This window comes from Glandiceps talaboti, chromosome 10 (genome assembly GCF_964340395.1).
Source record: "Glandiceps talaboti chromosome 10, keGlaTala1.1, whole genome shotgun sequence".
Classification (NCBI taxonomy): domain Eukaryota; kingdom Metazoa; phylum Hemichordata; class Enteropneusta; family Spengelidae; genus Glandiceps; species Glandiceps talaboti.
Window position 1 is genome coordinate 21,096,193 of NC_135558.1, and position 16,774 is coordinate 21,112,966.

Below are 16,774 nucleotides of genomic sequence, written 5' to 3' on the forward strand. Positions count from 1 at the left end.
TTTAAATTCTGTCTGCAATGAGACTGAGTAACTTTAATAAGGTAATGTACTTTCCATTAGTTGAGATGATGCAGTTTGTTAATGGATACGGTAAAGTAAATGTAAAATAATGGTGTACATATATATATATTCTCCTCTATTAATTAATTATATTATAGGTTATATGTCCTGTCATTAGCAACAGATGTGAGGGAAACAAATCTAAAAAGAAGTTTGACTTTAAATTGAAACTATTGTTGCTCTACTTGGAATACATCATTTTTGTTGCTGCATCGTCTAGTTTTTCTAGACACAGTTTTCTTCATCAGAATTGTCTCCGCAGTCGTTATCATCATCACAGACCCAGTTATCAGGAATACAATTTTCGTTTTCACATACAAACAAGCCATCTCCACAACCTGGTATAACAAAATACAAAAAAAAGTTTGTTATCAAGGAAACTGCGCATGCGTAATTATATTGTTTGAGGAACTTCATTTTTCAAATACATAGGAAGCAAACGGGTAAACGAAATCTTTTATTTTTTCGTGTTTTTTACTTGATATTTTCATCACAAGGCCCTGTCTTTTCATCTGAGCATGTTATTTTCCGACCATAATGATTCCAAATTATACTAGCTCAGGCTGTTAATTCTTCCCAAGACATCAGCTTCCTTGGATTGTTATGTGTATAACACACTATCATAAACACACTAGGAATAAAAAAAGAACCAATATCAATCAGTGAAATAAATATTGGTCACGTGATCTCCCCAATGAATCAGTGCGACATGTTTGTAAAATCGAAAGACTGTGAAACGATAAGGAATTCCCTTATCCTTTTTGGAAAGAATTGACTCAAAGTCTATTTGGTATTGTCACATGCCTAGAATCAATATAAACTTAAAGAGTGAACGACAACACAATCATTTAAAGGTCACTTTGGCATATATTGGCATTGTCTATGTATATTATATTTACAAAACGTATATGTTTCTATTTTACAGCAAAACAGAGACATGTTGGTCTTCCTACAAACACATGCACTGACTCGTCCGTGCAATTAGATGTCCCCAATATTTTTCGTTCGGCCAAGGAAAATACGAGTGACCTAAGGGGCCTTTGTCACTATGAATTGCTGGACGATTAGTGACAACCCTTAGGTCGCCAGTATTTTCCGGCTGAATAAAGAAATATATTGGAGAATAACACAATTATACCAGTGGCAGTAATATCAAAGAAAAAATAGGGGAAAGTAATGGTAATTTTGAATGCTGAGACTCGTATTTCGAACACAGTAGAACCAAAGATGTAGACAATGTATGGAGGAGAATTGACTTACCACAATCTTGCTCATCGGTATTATCACCACAATCATCTGCACCATCGCATTTCCAGAATAATGTTATACATTTACCATCAGCACAAGTGAATTGATCCGATTGGCAGTCTGGAAAGAGTGGGAAACTCGAGTCACTTAAATATACATAGCAACAACTGTATTTGTCAATTACATCATTTTACTTATAACTTGAAAGTACGTTTTTCAACTCTCGGAATGAGTACATGACTTACGCCAGGGGCTTGGTGCACTTCTGTTAATTGTTGGTGTCTCTATTTATTTATTTCAAACACATGAATTTCTATGTAGTATCAACACAGATGTTTGATTAGCTGGCAACAAACACATACATGTATTCGTCAACGTTTAAATCCCAAAATAAAATCAATGTACAGTGGATAGTTTTACTTACCACAATTTTGTTCATCGGAATAATCACCACAGTCATTTACACCATCACATTCCCAGTATATGGGTAAACATGTACCATTTGTACAAGTGAATTGATCAAAATCACAGTCTAGTAAGGTTAAACAAAGAATTATGACAGATATGAATCATATGATCGCATTGCCACAGTTGTACTACACTTTACTGATACACCATGTCAATATGAATGTATTGTTTAACTCGTCAAATTAATGAAGTTAATAATTCAGTGCGTAATTTATACACGTGAACAAGTCATCGCTGCAACCTGGTAACAAAGTTGAGATTGATGAAAAATACGAAATGATGTTATGTTATGATTATACTAATGCTGAAATTTTTACCATGTAATTTAGAATACACTCATTAGACATAGAAATATACATATATATATATGTATAGGAAACAATGTATTCAAATTGTAATAGGGTACATCAATTTAAATTTATCATTTTTGTCACTGCATTGCTATTTTCAACAAAAATGACCATTCTTATAATCTGATCGTATTTATTTAAGAAGCTCCACGAAATACTATATCTTCCGTGATAGTTATGTTTGTTTATATTGTACTATGTCTATTAATTGAAATGTCTGAGTAGTAAATGAAACACACCAATCAGTGAAATAAACATTGGCTAAATGATGGATTCTACTAGTATGACAAACCAGTCGCACTTCCAGGGACCACAATATGAATGTCAAATTACGAACACTTACTTCACCGGCCACTTTTAAAAGGAATTGTCATTTTTATCAAATATTGTGTTGTGGGTAAGTTTGATTTAATATCAAAATTAGCGCTTCTTAGAGTAAAACCAGCACAGTCATTCCACAAGACAGACTATAATAATGTATTTGTGTGTGTGTGTGTGTGTGTGTGTGCAGTAGTTACAGAGACGTTCAGTTGTCCACGCAATATAAATATTGTACGGATGAAGCTTTAGTTTACTTACTACAACCTTCCTCATCAGAATTATCACCACAATCGTCTTCACCATCACATTTGAAGAATAATGTTATACATTCCCCATTCATACACGTGAACTGATCGTAATCACAGGCTGATAAACAAATGTTACGACATACATGAAACATTAAATATGCTTGCACCGCCACAGACGTGTTGCACTTTAGAAATACAACATGTATATATGAAAGTGTTGTTTAACCAAAAAATGCACATGGAACTTTAGTACGTAAAATTACTGAATGTACATCTTAAATGTTCCCAGAATCCAAAGGATGACTTCCGAAATTTCCAGGAAGAGTTGAAGTTAGTGTGACAGTCATAAAATAACATTAAGACGTCCAAATTCCGCCTTCAAACAGTGAACTGAAGTCGTACCTAAATCATAAATGTTTACTTAGTATTAAAAAGTATGTTCAGGTGTGTAAGCGTTACTGTGTACTCACTCTGAGTATCGCTGCTGTAAGGTTCTTCATCACAGTGCTCCTCATCAGAATTGTCTCCACAGTCATTGTCACCATCACATTCCCAGTCACCACGAATACAATTGCTATTTGTACATGCAAATGAGTTACCACCACAACCTACTGAAAATATGAAAGTTTGACATCAATTGATTATATTCCCATGCTATGTAATTATAATAATTATGAAAATTTGTCACATAACAGATAACAGGCAAGGCATGCATCATGTCATATATACTTATTTAGTCAAGGTCTCATGAATTTATTCACAACGTGTCATGACATATATTGTGAGCTGGAATAAAAGTTATATTGTCACAGGTCGATATATTTATCATTTTGTGGTAATTTCGTCCAATTTGAAATTTACTTTCGCTCAAATCTCTAAACTGAAGCCACGACAGTTTCAACCAGTTTCCTTGCTCGGCTATGTAAGACAGTTATATGCGTTGACATGTCGTGATAGTAAATAAAGTTCATAGCACTCGGTGAGTATCAATCTGCTAAGACAGTGCTCTATACCCCAGTGGCAGAGCGTAATAGTTTTGGTAGTACTGGAACTCTTTGTCTGATGATCGCACTATGCGTGAAACTCCGAGTTACAACCAAGAAAGAGTTCCAGTACTACCAAAACTATATATATATATATATATATATATATATATATATATATATATATATATATATATATATATATATATATATATATATATATATATATATATGAAAGAAGACGAGCACGTTATTACATTATGGATTTACAGTACGGTTCGTTTCACCAAAAGGGTCATCAGGTGTATGCATGGGCGAGTAGATTCGTTGAATGTTACTCGAACGAATTCGTAAAGTAATAACATACTCGTCTACTCTCATTTTTATGTATGTATTGCTCGTCAAGCTGATTGAGCACTCTACTTGGCGAAAAAAAGAATGAATCTCTCTCTCTCCATCCCTTCTCTCTCTCTCTCTCGCTCTCTCTCTCTCTCTCTCTCTCTCTCTCTCTCTCTCTCTCTCTCTCTCTCTCTCTCTCCATCCCTCCACTCTCTCTAATTCATGTAGCAACAAAGCAATGCGTTTGTCTTGGTAAAAAAAACAGTCACTGTGGAGGGTATAGCCTCTCCCTGTAGAGAAGTAAAACTTTACTCACTGCAATTTTCCTCATCAGAGTTATCACCACAATCGTCTTCACCATCGCACTTAAAGGATAACGGTGTACATCTGCTATTCATACACATGAATTGATCGGATTCACAATCTGGGGAAACAAACACGTACAATGTATATCTCACAGACCCTCAATATTTTTGCTAAATTAACATGTAATACCACACTTTAACGATCGAACTCGTGAATATGAAGTGACAATTGTGTTCGTCAGAACATGTTCATTTGACAATTAAGATTAAATATTCTTACAATAAAGTATTGATAACAGTCAATATAAGGATTCATAGATCCTTAGAAGGAACTCTGCAAAGACAACGTTAGGCAATAACATTAAGTCGTCCAACCCCATCTATGTCGATTAAATCTTTAAATCGTCATACCCACAATTAATCAACTGTAATTCGAGTGTAAAACATTAATTGTTATGTTGTTTCACTGTAAACTCACCATTATCGCAATGTTGTTATGTTGTGTCACTGTAAATTTACCATTATCGCAATGTTGTTATGTTGCTTCACTGTAAACTCACCATTATCGCAATGTTGTTATGTTGTTTCACTGTAAACTTACCATTATCGCAATGTTGTTATGTTGTTTCACTGTAAACTTACCATTATCGCAATATTGTTTGTTTCACTGTACACTTACTATTATCGCAATATTGTTTGTTTCACTGTACACTTACTATTATCGCAATGTTATGTTGTTTCACTGTAAACTTACTATTATCGCAATGTTGTTATGTTGTTTCACTGTAAACTTACTATTATCGCAATGTTGTAATGTTGTTTCACTGTAAACTTACCATTATTGCAATGTTGTAATGTTGTTTCACTGTAAACTTACCATTATTGCAATGTTGTAATGTTGTTTCACTGTAAACTTACCATTATTGCAATGTTGTTATGTTGTTTCACTGTAAACTCACCATTATCGCAATATGTTGTTATGTTGTTTCACTCTAAACTCACCATTATCGCAATGTTGTTCATCAGAATTGTCTCCGCAGTCATCCATACCATCACATTGCCAGTCTTCAAAAACACATTTGTCATTTGCGCACGTAAACATGCCATATCCACAAACTGATGGAGACAAGCAGAACAAACGTTTGAAGTTAATGAAAATGTCAAATAAATTTGTTTGATTACACAGGCCAGAGCAAGGACTAAAATATAATCATCAGGACTTAGTCCTGTGTTTTCATTTGACTTCACAACTACACATTGATATTTGACAGTTAGATGTTATTTTCACAATATTTTTCTTCGTTCAGCTAAGGAAAATACAAGTGGCCTATTAAAGGGGCCTTTGGCACTACGAGTCGCTAGGCGAGTAGTACACCCCTTCTGTCACGACTATTTTCCAATATGAACAGAGTGAAGAAAAATATTGAAGAATAACATAATTATACCAGCGCCAAGAAATATCCTGGATAGTAATGGCAATTTTGAACATTTTGACTCATATTTCAAACACAATAGGAGCACTGACGTAAACACGCATTGTCGTGACATAAACACGCATTGTCATGACGTAAACACGCATTGTCATGACGTAGAATTAGAACGATCAGAGTATATTTATTCCATATTTTTTTGCAAACTCACCATTACGGCAATGTCGTTCATCAGAATTGTCTCCGCAGTCATCCATACCATCACATTGCCAGTCCGCAAAAATACACATATCATTTGCGCATGCGAATATGTCATCTCTGTCGATACCACAATCTGGTCAAGAAAAGCAGGACAAAATTGAAGTTTGAAGTCAATGAAAACGTAACAAAATCTTTTGCTTATTCGATCATTGGAGCAAGAACGTAACTAGCTATAGTTTGCTAATACGAGGGAATTTATATTGTTTTTACTTGATTTGACTTGCCCTAATTCTTGAGTTGACTCCGTTTCATTTGACTCGACTGCAACCACTGATATTTTATCACATGACCTATCTTATAATAGTCTGACCATTTTATTTAGGCCATATTAACAAACTATACTTATTTATAAAACATTTCTTCCCTGCAAGGATGTTTCTTGGATTATCTCATGCACGAGCCACGTTCAACAAAAAATATGGACTATGTACTCTGATCGTTCTACGTCACGACAACGCGTGTCTACGTCATTGTTTCTACTGTGTTCGAACTATGAGTCAGAACGCTCATAATTGCCATTAATTTCCCCAATTTTTAAAAAATACATTAGTGACGATGGTATAAGTATATTATTCCCCATTATGTTTCTTCATTCAGCCGGAATTCCTCGTGACCTGAGGGTTGTCACTACGAGTCGCTAGACAAGGGCCGCTTAGGTTAGTCATATTTTCCTTGGCTGAACGAAGAAAAATAGTGGGGAATGATGTCATTATACCATCGACAGTATCTTATTTTAAAAAATTGGGGAAAGTAATGGCAATTTCGTATTAACAGTATATATGCAGTTGAACTTGTTTGTTCCACAAAGAATGTCATAATTATCAAACACAATTAATAGTGTTGTCTTATTTGTAAAAGCTTATAGACGTGGCTTGCTCGATATATTGGATCGTAGAAGACGTTGTCAAACTAGATAGCCAAATACTAGGCAACTTTTAAAGGACGTGCACCATTGTGCCTAAAAATTTGAAGTGTTGTCATGTTCTGTAATCATTACAATTCATGTGCCTAAAAGAACGAGCACAGACAACGTGGTCATTTAAAAGACAGATATATGCAGTTCTTACTACCTGACCGACGATTTTTTCCAAGTCTGTCCAAAATTAAGGACCGTGCAGTCTTTCTCACGGTAGCGTCGACTGCGCGTTTAGAGTTACCATCCATTTCATATCCGTCAATTTTCCTGTTCTGGTAGTAACGTTTCGCCATTAATGTCAAGTCTTTGATATTTTCCTGCAAATAAAACCAATATATTGGTTTGTCATTTATTACTTTATTGGATTGCAGTCATTGTACTGCTACTGTACACATTTACTTCTCTATAACTGATATACAACACATAAAATGTTATAATACTTAGTTCTTATATCAGGACCAAGGTTTATTATTTGTTTTCGTCCTTTCAGGTTTGATGGCCTTACCTCTAGACACCACCCATAACTAATTAGAACCCTAGGTTGCGATACAACAACAAATTCATACTATGTTTTACAGACGGAAATGTTAGACTGACATCACTTCCTTCTGAGATTGTTTTAAGTCTCATACTCTTCAAATGGTTGTTTATTATTCACTCGCTGATCTTCGTTTTTTTTTAAAAATTAAAACGGTGTCATCAACTTTTTTTTTTTCCACAACTAGTGGTCCCCCCATACTTGAGATCATGACTAAACATGATTGTCCTCCCCTGGCTAACATTAGTCGCTGGGCTTACACATTCACCCAGACATCGAGAGTAGAGGGCCCCTCCACTGTCTATGATTCACCCGACTGTTTCGCGATCATTCACACACAGCTTATCTTTTCACACAAATGGTTTTTTGATTTTTTAAAAGGTATATTTTATTGAAATAAACAATGAAAAAGCCCGGCGACTTGAGCAAGTCTACAGTGGTATTAATTACAGACGTTATTAGCTGATAGTCATGAGTACATGTTGGATATTACTCAGAATAAATTATACACTCATGTATCCTTTTTTTGAGAATATTCATATCCTAGTTTACGTTTATGTTAATACGTGTATTATGTTGAACAACCATTTTATTTATTTTAAATTTAGAAAATGATACCGTTTTCTAAGTCTTGGCCGCCATGTATTTTACTTGTACGTTGGCCTTAGTTTCCGAGTGTTCACCATGTAATCATACCGAACCGTACTTTTTCCAGCTTTATTTGCTCATTTTCTATCACACAAATTGACTAGTGCTAACTGCTAAACTGTAAGTCACATTTAGCAAAACAATTTGTCGTCATACTTCTGTTCACTTGACACTTCCATATGGAAATCTGAAATCTGATATCTCTCTCCCTCTCACCCCCCCCTCTCTCTCTCTCTCTCTCTCTCTCTCTCTCTCTCTCTCTCTCTCTCTCTCTCTCTCTCTCTCTCTCTCTCTCTCTCTCTCTCTCTCTCTCTCTCTCTCTCTCTCTCTGTAAACTACTTGTATTATAACAGAGTAGATTATAACAAGCGAATGACAAAGCAATAATTGTTCATTATTTACCTGTTTATCTTTACTTGTACGTACATTGTTCACCTTTCCAACTACATACACTTCAAACAAGAAGTACCATAGGGTTATGGCCAGAAGGAATCGAAACATTTTAACGCGTCCGACTGGAGATCAGACTTCCACTAGAATAACAGATCGTTGAACAAAAACGTCTGATTTATAACGTTATCAAGTAATTTACTGTCAAACCAACGTCTTTTGTTCTCCAAATTCGAGTTGTTCCGACTAACTTTCAGAATGTGTATAATTTCACAATAAACGTTTCCATATTATTAAACAAAGTATAAAATAAACAGTTTATGAAAATCTCAATTTCCTTGAAAATTACTCCTTCGAAAAGACAAACATCGATTGATCCCGATTAGTGAGAATTTAGAATTCAACAATTGTCATAATGAGAGCGCTGTCGTGTTTGATCATATCTTGTGTCGGATATAGGATGATTGAGAACAATAATGTTAATCACTATAATTATCTTATCAACAATCTAGATATTATTAGTGGGCAATTTATCACAATTATGATAAGGGAATTTTGGATTTCAATTTCCAGAAGTTCCAATTGCACACGGTTTTGACAGTAGACGTTTTCATACCATTAACAATAGCAGAAAATTTGGTCATATTTGTATCTATTATGTCTCCACGAATGTTATTTTCCTGCAAGAAATTTCACGTGCCAAGACTGATATACTTAATTTTACATTCAATAACAATAACGAATTACTAGATGTGCTGTTGTGTGTTCAACCTCATTTGCATAATTTTTAAACAAAGTTATGTGTCAATCATTGCGGTCGACATATGAATATGAATTATACTATTAAAACGTCCGTGTAGAATGAATGTAGAACAAATAATCACAGTGTCAAGTTTACAGTTCAACATATTCCACATCCTATATGTGAAAAAATAACTGCTCTTCGCAATATCACAATGAGTAAATGATGTAGTATGCTAAATCAGCTGTTCGCCGTTGTAGTGGTTATTTTGGAAAGGTAGCTAGCTGCTTGTTCCAAAATCACGCTTTAGATACAATGAATTTCACAATACCGTGCAGCTTTTCTGTTTGATACAACCACGCAGAAACCAACAAAAAACTGCATATGCCACATTTCAATAGCATGATTGCATTTTTTGCTACATTTAGTCTAAATGAAATAAACCATTTAAATGTATTGCAACTCCATGCAGACATTTGGGTGCCAATGTTTTTCTTAGTATCAAACACCCGATGAAATGTAAAATGTCCTTTGCGGTGTTCATTTGATGTCTGTATGGTGGCATGTGTAGTTCATTTCACTTAGACAAAATATAACAAGACTGTACTCATTCAATCTTGCTATCTTAAAGTGTAGCATGTCAAGTTTCTTATTGGTTTCTGCGTGGTTGTACCAAACAGAAAAGCTGCACGGTATTGTGAAATTCGCTGTACATATAAATAGACCAGCATGAACCGTACAAACGTAGTGACGACATAAAACGGTGCGTGGCTAACGATTATTACGCGTCATGCTGAATATATCCTTGCAGGCATAGAACCCGATACCAAGACAATAGTATAGGTATTATCACCGGTATATCAATTGGTTCACACGAATTAAAGGTTAGTGAACACATTCTATGAGATTATGCCGAGAATTAAAGTTTAGTGAACATATATTCTATGAGATTATGCCGAGAATTAAAGTTTGTGAACAAAATTCGTGTATACTTAAATCGACCCAACTTGCGTATAAGCTGACAAATGATTAAAAGCCTTGAAATCGCATGAATGATATTTCACATATATTGTGTTTTATATTATGCAAAATGAATATGAATGACATTTTCTAATTTGCATGATACTTTTGCTGTGAGAACTAGTTTCAGGACCTATCAAGAAGAGATGTCGATGTCTACAATAAGTGAAGGAACAAAAATCAACAACCTGGTTTTCCTTTCCTAAATAGGAAGTAATTCAGTGTACACCAGGTCTGGATATAATAATCAGAAGAAGAGATATTAAGGCTTGTTCTGTCTTAGCTCTTAGACCTGAAAGAAAATTGTTTGGTTCCGTTTATCCGACCCCACCTAGTTTTTCACTGTCGACCCTAAACTTTTTTGACGTATTCGAGAAAAAAAAATAAAATCGCGAAAATTATGAAATCTCGTGAGAAGTAGTGGATGTGAAAACTGACATCAACTTAAAAAGACAATATAAAACTGTTCTTCCAATCTGTAATGGCTGTACATCTGATGAGAAGAAACCAATAACACAGAGACCATATGGAAAACAACGGAAACCATAACTACCTGAAGTAGACACTCACACACGAAACAACAAAATCTACCTACCCTATCTATTCTAAAATTTACTGTGAGTTACAAAAATTAAATTCAAATATTTCAGCCCCCCCCCCCCTCCAGTTTACAGTACATGCGTCGTCAATAGGGAACTTGCAATCGAGACTGGGCATGCTCAGACGCAAAGGACTATGGAATTATTTGTAGTTATTGTTATACATAATCTGGCGCTATTGATAAAATGAACCTCCTACAATGGTCAGGGTAACCATGACTAGATTATTTGTGGTTACAAACAATGTAATGATATTGTTTACATTACTGATTGATTCATATTTACCATAACATTCCCCATGATGCACCATTCAGGATATTCAAGATAATGGGTTTGCAAGTTCCCAATTGAAACGTAAATGTCAATTAATGACGTGTGATGATAATGATGATATACTAGTAATGACAAGAATAATGTCCCATGAAATCGTCGTTATTATAATTGTTCACCCGATTTCGAATTTGACATCAACTTACTGGTGTCCAGGACAAGCTCTATTTGGACGATGTATTTTGAAAGAAATTACTGGTGTCCCGTTGGGGGCGATAAGCAGCAAAGGTTTAAACAGTTTATTTCCAAGACGCATTTCACGTTAAAAAGAATTAATTCCATAAGTTATAGTTATAATAGTTATAAACGAAATCCCACATTCTCAAACACGTTTATCAGGTTTGCAAAACGTGGTAGTCATCAGGTCTGGTACCACCACCAAGGCTACAAACCGTGATAGTAATCAAGTCTGGTACCACCAAAAAGGCTACAAAACGTGGTAGTCATCAGGTCTGGTGCCACCACCAAGGCTACAAAACGTGGTAGTCATCAAGTCTGGTACCACCACCAAGGCTACAAAACGTGATAGTAATCAGGTCTGGTGCCACCACCAAGGCTACAAAAAGTGGTAGTCATCAGGTCTGGTACCACCACCAAGGCTACAAAACGTGATAGTAATCAAGTCTGGTACCACCACTTACGAGTAACGTTTCGCCTGGCAGTGTCAGCTGGACGGGTTTTTCAAACTGTTAAGTGTTTACTGGCTTAACGCCAGAGGGCGTAGTAGCGATGACGAAATCCTACATTGTGTATCCTCATCTAAGTCAATGACGCTAACTAAGATGATTCTAATGGCACAAATCATTCTTGTACAAAACAGAGTTGAAAAAGAAAGACAATCATTATTTCAGAATATATCTTACAATAATCAACCTTGAATATTTTCCAGTGCTAGAACTATCCCCATGGCCCCCCATCAGAATAATTTAGTTCTAATTCTTGTAATAACTTTCATCTACTTTATTATGTGTACTTTCTATTGGAATAAAATTCCAGAAACAATCTTTTTTTTCTTTTTTTGGCCTTTAAAACTCTTTCTACGATGAGTGCTATGCTACAACGTTCTATAAAGCTTCACATTACATGTTCTGGTTGGCCAGGAAATTGCTACAGCAAGGGGCAAATAGCAATCAATGAGAAAAAATAACTTATTACATATGTTCTGTTGTATTCCAACAATTGTCTGTAGGAACGAGAATCTCAAAACCTTGCCCTTACGGAAGGCATTCAATTTAAACCTGGTCACTACTGTGGACGTTACCACTTGTTACTATTGTGGACATGACCTATTTTCATTATTGGGTTTTTCATAAAAGTGTGGTGACCCTCTGGCTGCTAAAGGACGACTACTATACTGTCATTGTAGAGAAGAATGGACCCTTCGTGAAGGTGACTAGCTATACTCTAACGTATTCTTATCCATTGTTTGACGTGAATAGTAAACCTGTCAGTGATTCATTACCAAATCAGAAACCTTAACCGTCCACGGAATTCAGGTACCTTTACCTGATTCCTTTTCCCGTTGAAATAACGAGTAGGAGGCTGAAAAAATGGCGGACGTGAAAGTTGTCAATGAAAGTCGTTCTATCGGAAGCAGTTGATGTTTTTTCCAGATACTTGTAATTTTTCAGCAGCTTGCAGTTTTGCTGTCTGTACAGACACAGTGAATGTACAACTGATAACAGTGTCTTGTATATTTTGAGACAGGAAACCATACTGCTGAGAGCAAACTCGCAGTTTCATCTACCCGAAATAAAACACCTACACAGTGCTGGAAGGTTCAAGCAGACTATCTATATACAACCTATAACATATAATAATAAATATCTATTCAACGGGGATACACATACATAAAGGTGACCTTAAAATATACATTCCGAATACTGGTCTCTGTAGAGTTTTTTTTTTTTTTTTATTAGGGTGACCTTATTTTTTGTGTCATTACTGGACCGATTCAAATTTTCAGCTCCGATATCAAAATATCAAAGTGGCGGAACAGTGCCCAAGAATAAGCAAGTGTCTGGACTGTCAATGTTATCTACAGTCATGATGGCAATGACGACACTTAATTCACGAACAGGACATTTTTCCAGGACAGAAGTTATTCAAGTGGGGGGGTGGTTCTGAAAACATGACAATTGTGTAGAGAAGCTGGGTAAGGGGTTGTTATCAGAAATCCCCCCCCCCCGAAAAAAAAGAAGAGAGAGAGGAGGAAAAGGAGACCCATAGAAAGATGAAGATGATTTTTTTGTTGATTACTTATATATTTTTTAATCGACCGACCGACCCCGGCATAGTTGCAACGAAAATGTAATGAGAAACATTTTAAGGAAGATCGATATGTAAAATTAAAAGTAATGAGAAATTGATCAAATGTGATTTTTACAAAAAACATTTATTATGTTCAAAGAAAATAATAATAACATGATACGTCTGATTATCCCATAATACTATGTGACGTAATCAACAATGTTTATTTCATTTGTCTAATATTTAAAAAGTAAGTTTTCGGTATGGTAAAATGGCAAAGCGTCGTAGAGGACTCGATGTCACTTCTCCAACAAATTATCCAGTCTCGCGCCTCATATCAGATAATTTGTAAATGGGCATAGTAGCTCAGTTAACACACAATATGCTCACAGTAGTAACACACGTGTGCTGTAGTCACATTACCATGTGGAATGCTCTACCTTATATTCTAGGTATTTAAATCAGGTCTTAAGACCTATTTCTTCTACTAGACTTTTGCTTGATTCTGTTTTTGGACTCGTTATTCTGTGCTTTGTAAAACGCATTGTGATAGTTATATGGAATACGCTATATAAAAAAATTAGATTTGATGTTAATATTCCCGAGATAAAAAAAAAGAAAAATAACGAATAACTAAATAAACGTCAACTAAATAAATGTCTCTCGAAATGTTTTGAAAATTTGTCACTATTTTGACATGAATATGATGGGTGAAAATCACACTATTTGTTTTTGTTTGTTTGTTTGTTTGTTTGTTTGTTTGTTTGTTTGTTTGTTTGTTGGGGTAGTCTTTTTGCATGAATTATTTATAGGTACCTGTAATATTCTACTAACCAAAGCATAATTAACCATCATTTGACATTAGTTGAATGAAATGTGGGCCATGAACTAGTAGTGAATTACGTCATACACCTAAATGATGTAACCCCTATCATGACGTCATACACCTAAATGATATGGTAACCCCTATCATTCCATCAACTACAGACAACTTTCTTAATTGTCTGTGCATCAACTTCACAAACAACACCTGATAGAATTTTTTTTAAAATTGATAGGATAGTTGAAATGGAAGTTTTCACACGAGTGATAAAGTTCATTAATTGTAATATCAAGAGAAAGTAAGATTTGTACATTCTAATTATCATAATGCCTTCAAAACAATTCAATTACAACGTCCTAATTGATTAATTAATTAATTAATGAAAATACATGATAAATCATTCATAATCTCATCAGCTCTTGGCGCAAATTCAAGTATACCGTTATCGGCATGTTCAAATGAACGCTATATAGGCATCGTATATATAGCTCAATTTTATTCTCCAGTGTCTTCCAACATCCCTTTGGCTACTTCAGCGTGTCTTTCAATTCGGTCTTTCTTTCTTTCCTTCCCCATGATAGTTTCATTTTCTTCGCTGAAATAAATTACACGACAGAAAAGAGCGTTACTATAGAGTTATGGACATAAAACACAAACTTATCTACACCATGATATCGACTACCACCTCAATACATTGGTGGATACTAATATCAAGTGTAACAAGACATGTACACGATTAATAAACTCGTGTGACATATTAGGACCATAGTTCTACCACTGCAATATTCAAATATAATGATATGGTTAACATTTACACTGTCTAAAATGTTGACTTGATATTCTACGTCTACCACATGCAAAGTAAAGATGCATCTTGGCAGTAAAGATGTTCCAAATTAGCTGCCAGTACGGACCTGGAAATGTGATCTTATTAAACAGGACACGACTGTGTATTAGTTATGTCTTCATCTAGAAGTATACCAATGTTGTATTCGCTACTTTGCGAAATATGTCTTACATTATCTCTTCTGTGTTCACGATCACGGCCTTTTCAGCTCTGACCAAGGTCAAGCGGCGGCGGCGGCGGCGGCGCAAATAAGCATCGTCTTCATGGACAAACAGAGTTAGAACAAGAACAAGAACGAGGAAGAGGGTCAACAGTTTCTTCTCCATTTTAATAATACCTGTGATTTCTTTTGTCTGAAATATTGAAATGTGTGATATTGAAAAAGAAAATGTTTGCGAAATGCAAAGTTTACATGCGGTGATTGGATTTCCTCTCTACATTCCCTTGCTACCTCGGAGTTTAACTCATCCTTGCATTCATTCATTTAACATTATATTTTAAAAGAATCGAAGAAACTTTACAATGTACACAATGTTATTAAATTACCTGTAGTACAGTTCCAGTGAGACGCTTACGTTAATAACGTTGAGTGTTGAAGTCTTCGTCGTTAGGCAGTCTATGTTTGACTGTTCAACCGTTCTTGATGAATTTGATTGTCACAGTAGTACACAGAGGTTTTCGTTGTGATTTACTGAATCACCCATACTTCGAGCCAATAGTTAACTAGATTAGAAATGACAGACCATCTAACATACGATATAATAGTTTTAGCACAATAAAATGAGCTATACGATTGGCTGATCCCATGTATGCATTGGCCTTATAAATGTGGCATTGAGTGGTGGCCTATTTACCTGTAATTACAATGTGATTCATCCAGGTCAAATACCTTACGTAGGGTCTATGACCAGGTATGAAATGTTAGTTAAGGGAACAAAGAAGTCCTTTTAAAACCTATAAGGGAACCTTCAGTAATTACGAGGGTGAGGGGGTGGAGGGTCGGGGTGCGGGTGGGGGTGGGGGCGGGGTGGCGGATTATTTAGGGTATGTCTGAGGTGTAAAATGTGACCCTCCCCCAATCCCAACTTCTCAAATCTGACCCTCCCCCATCTCAAAATGACAAATTCACTATTATGAATGGGAATTATGTGAACAGATTAAAGGGACAGTAGCTGTAACTTTTGATGATTTTTTCAGTATGTTTTGTTCTGTGTATCAACTACAGTTTTTAGTTTCTTGTTCTACTCCATAACGCACATTGAAACACTCCTATATTTGACAAACGCTTGTAAACACAGTCTGTATATGTACAAACTGCAAACTATTTTTCCCTTTTCATGCAACTAAGTAAGACAGAGTACAACATAAATTACCTGTGAAATTCTAAAATATATTTATTGCCGTTTTCAACGTTTAATTCCAGTGAAAATAAAATATTCTACACTATTTTCTGCTCGATGGACATTCTCATAAGACAAGATATTTAAGCCAGTGACTGGTTTCAGCATGTATGTGATACAGGTCAATCTTTGCATGGAAATCACGTATATATGGCTTATATGCACATTTAGTAACAAATAATTACAGAGGTATAACTTTCTCTCTCTCTCTGTCTGTCTCTCTCTCTCTCTCTCTCTCTCTCTGTCTCTCTCTCTCTC

The 16,774-nt window shown here is 35.4% G+C and overlaps 1 protein-coding gene across 3 annotated transcripts; it reads right to left on the minus strand.

Moving 5' to 3' along the window:
* Positions 1–59: 59 nt before the first annotated feature.
* Positions 60–8,649, minus strand: LOC144441401 (uncharacterized). Of its 3 annotated transcripts, none has more exons than XM_078130969.1 (10): positions 8,518–8,649; positions 7,084–7,246; positions 5,964–6,086; positions 5,325–5,438; positions 4,334–4,441; positions 3,166–3,306; positions 2,706–2,813; positions 1,733–1,840; positions 1,321–1,428; positions 60–398 (listed from the first exon to the last, which is right to left on the minus strand). In XM_078130969.1, exons 1-10 carry the CDS (start codon positions 8,614–8,616, stop codon positions 286–288), a joined length of 1,185 nt encoding a protein of 394 aa, XP_077987095.1. In that variant the 5' UTR covers positions 8,617–8,649; the 3' UTR covers positions 60–285. The 3 variants fall into 3 exon arrangements, with proteins under 3 accessions (XP_077987095.1, XP_077987094.1, XP_077987096.1); XM_078130968.1 differs by having other exon boundaries at positions 7,081–7,246; XM_078130970.1 differs by lacking the exon at positions 5,964–6,086 and having other exon boundaries at positions 7,081–7,246.
* Between the last annotated feature and the right edge of the window lie 8,125 nt (positions 8,650–16,774).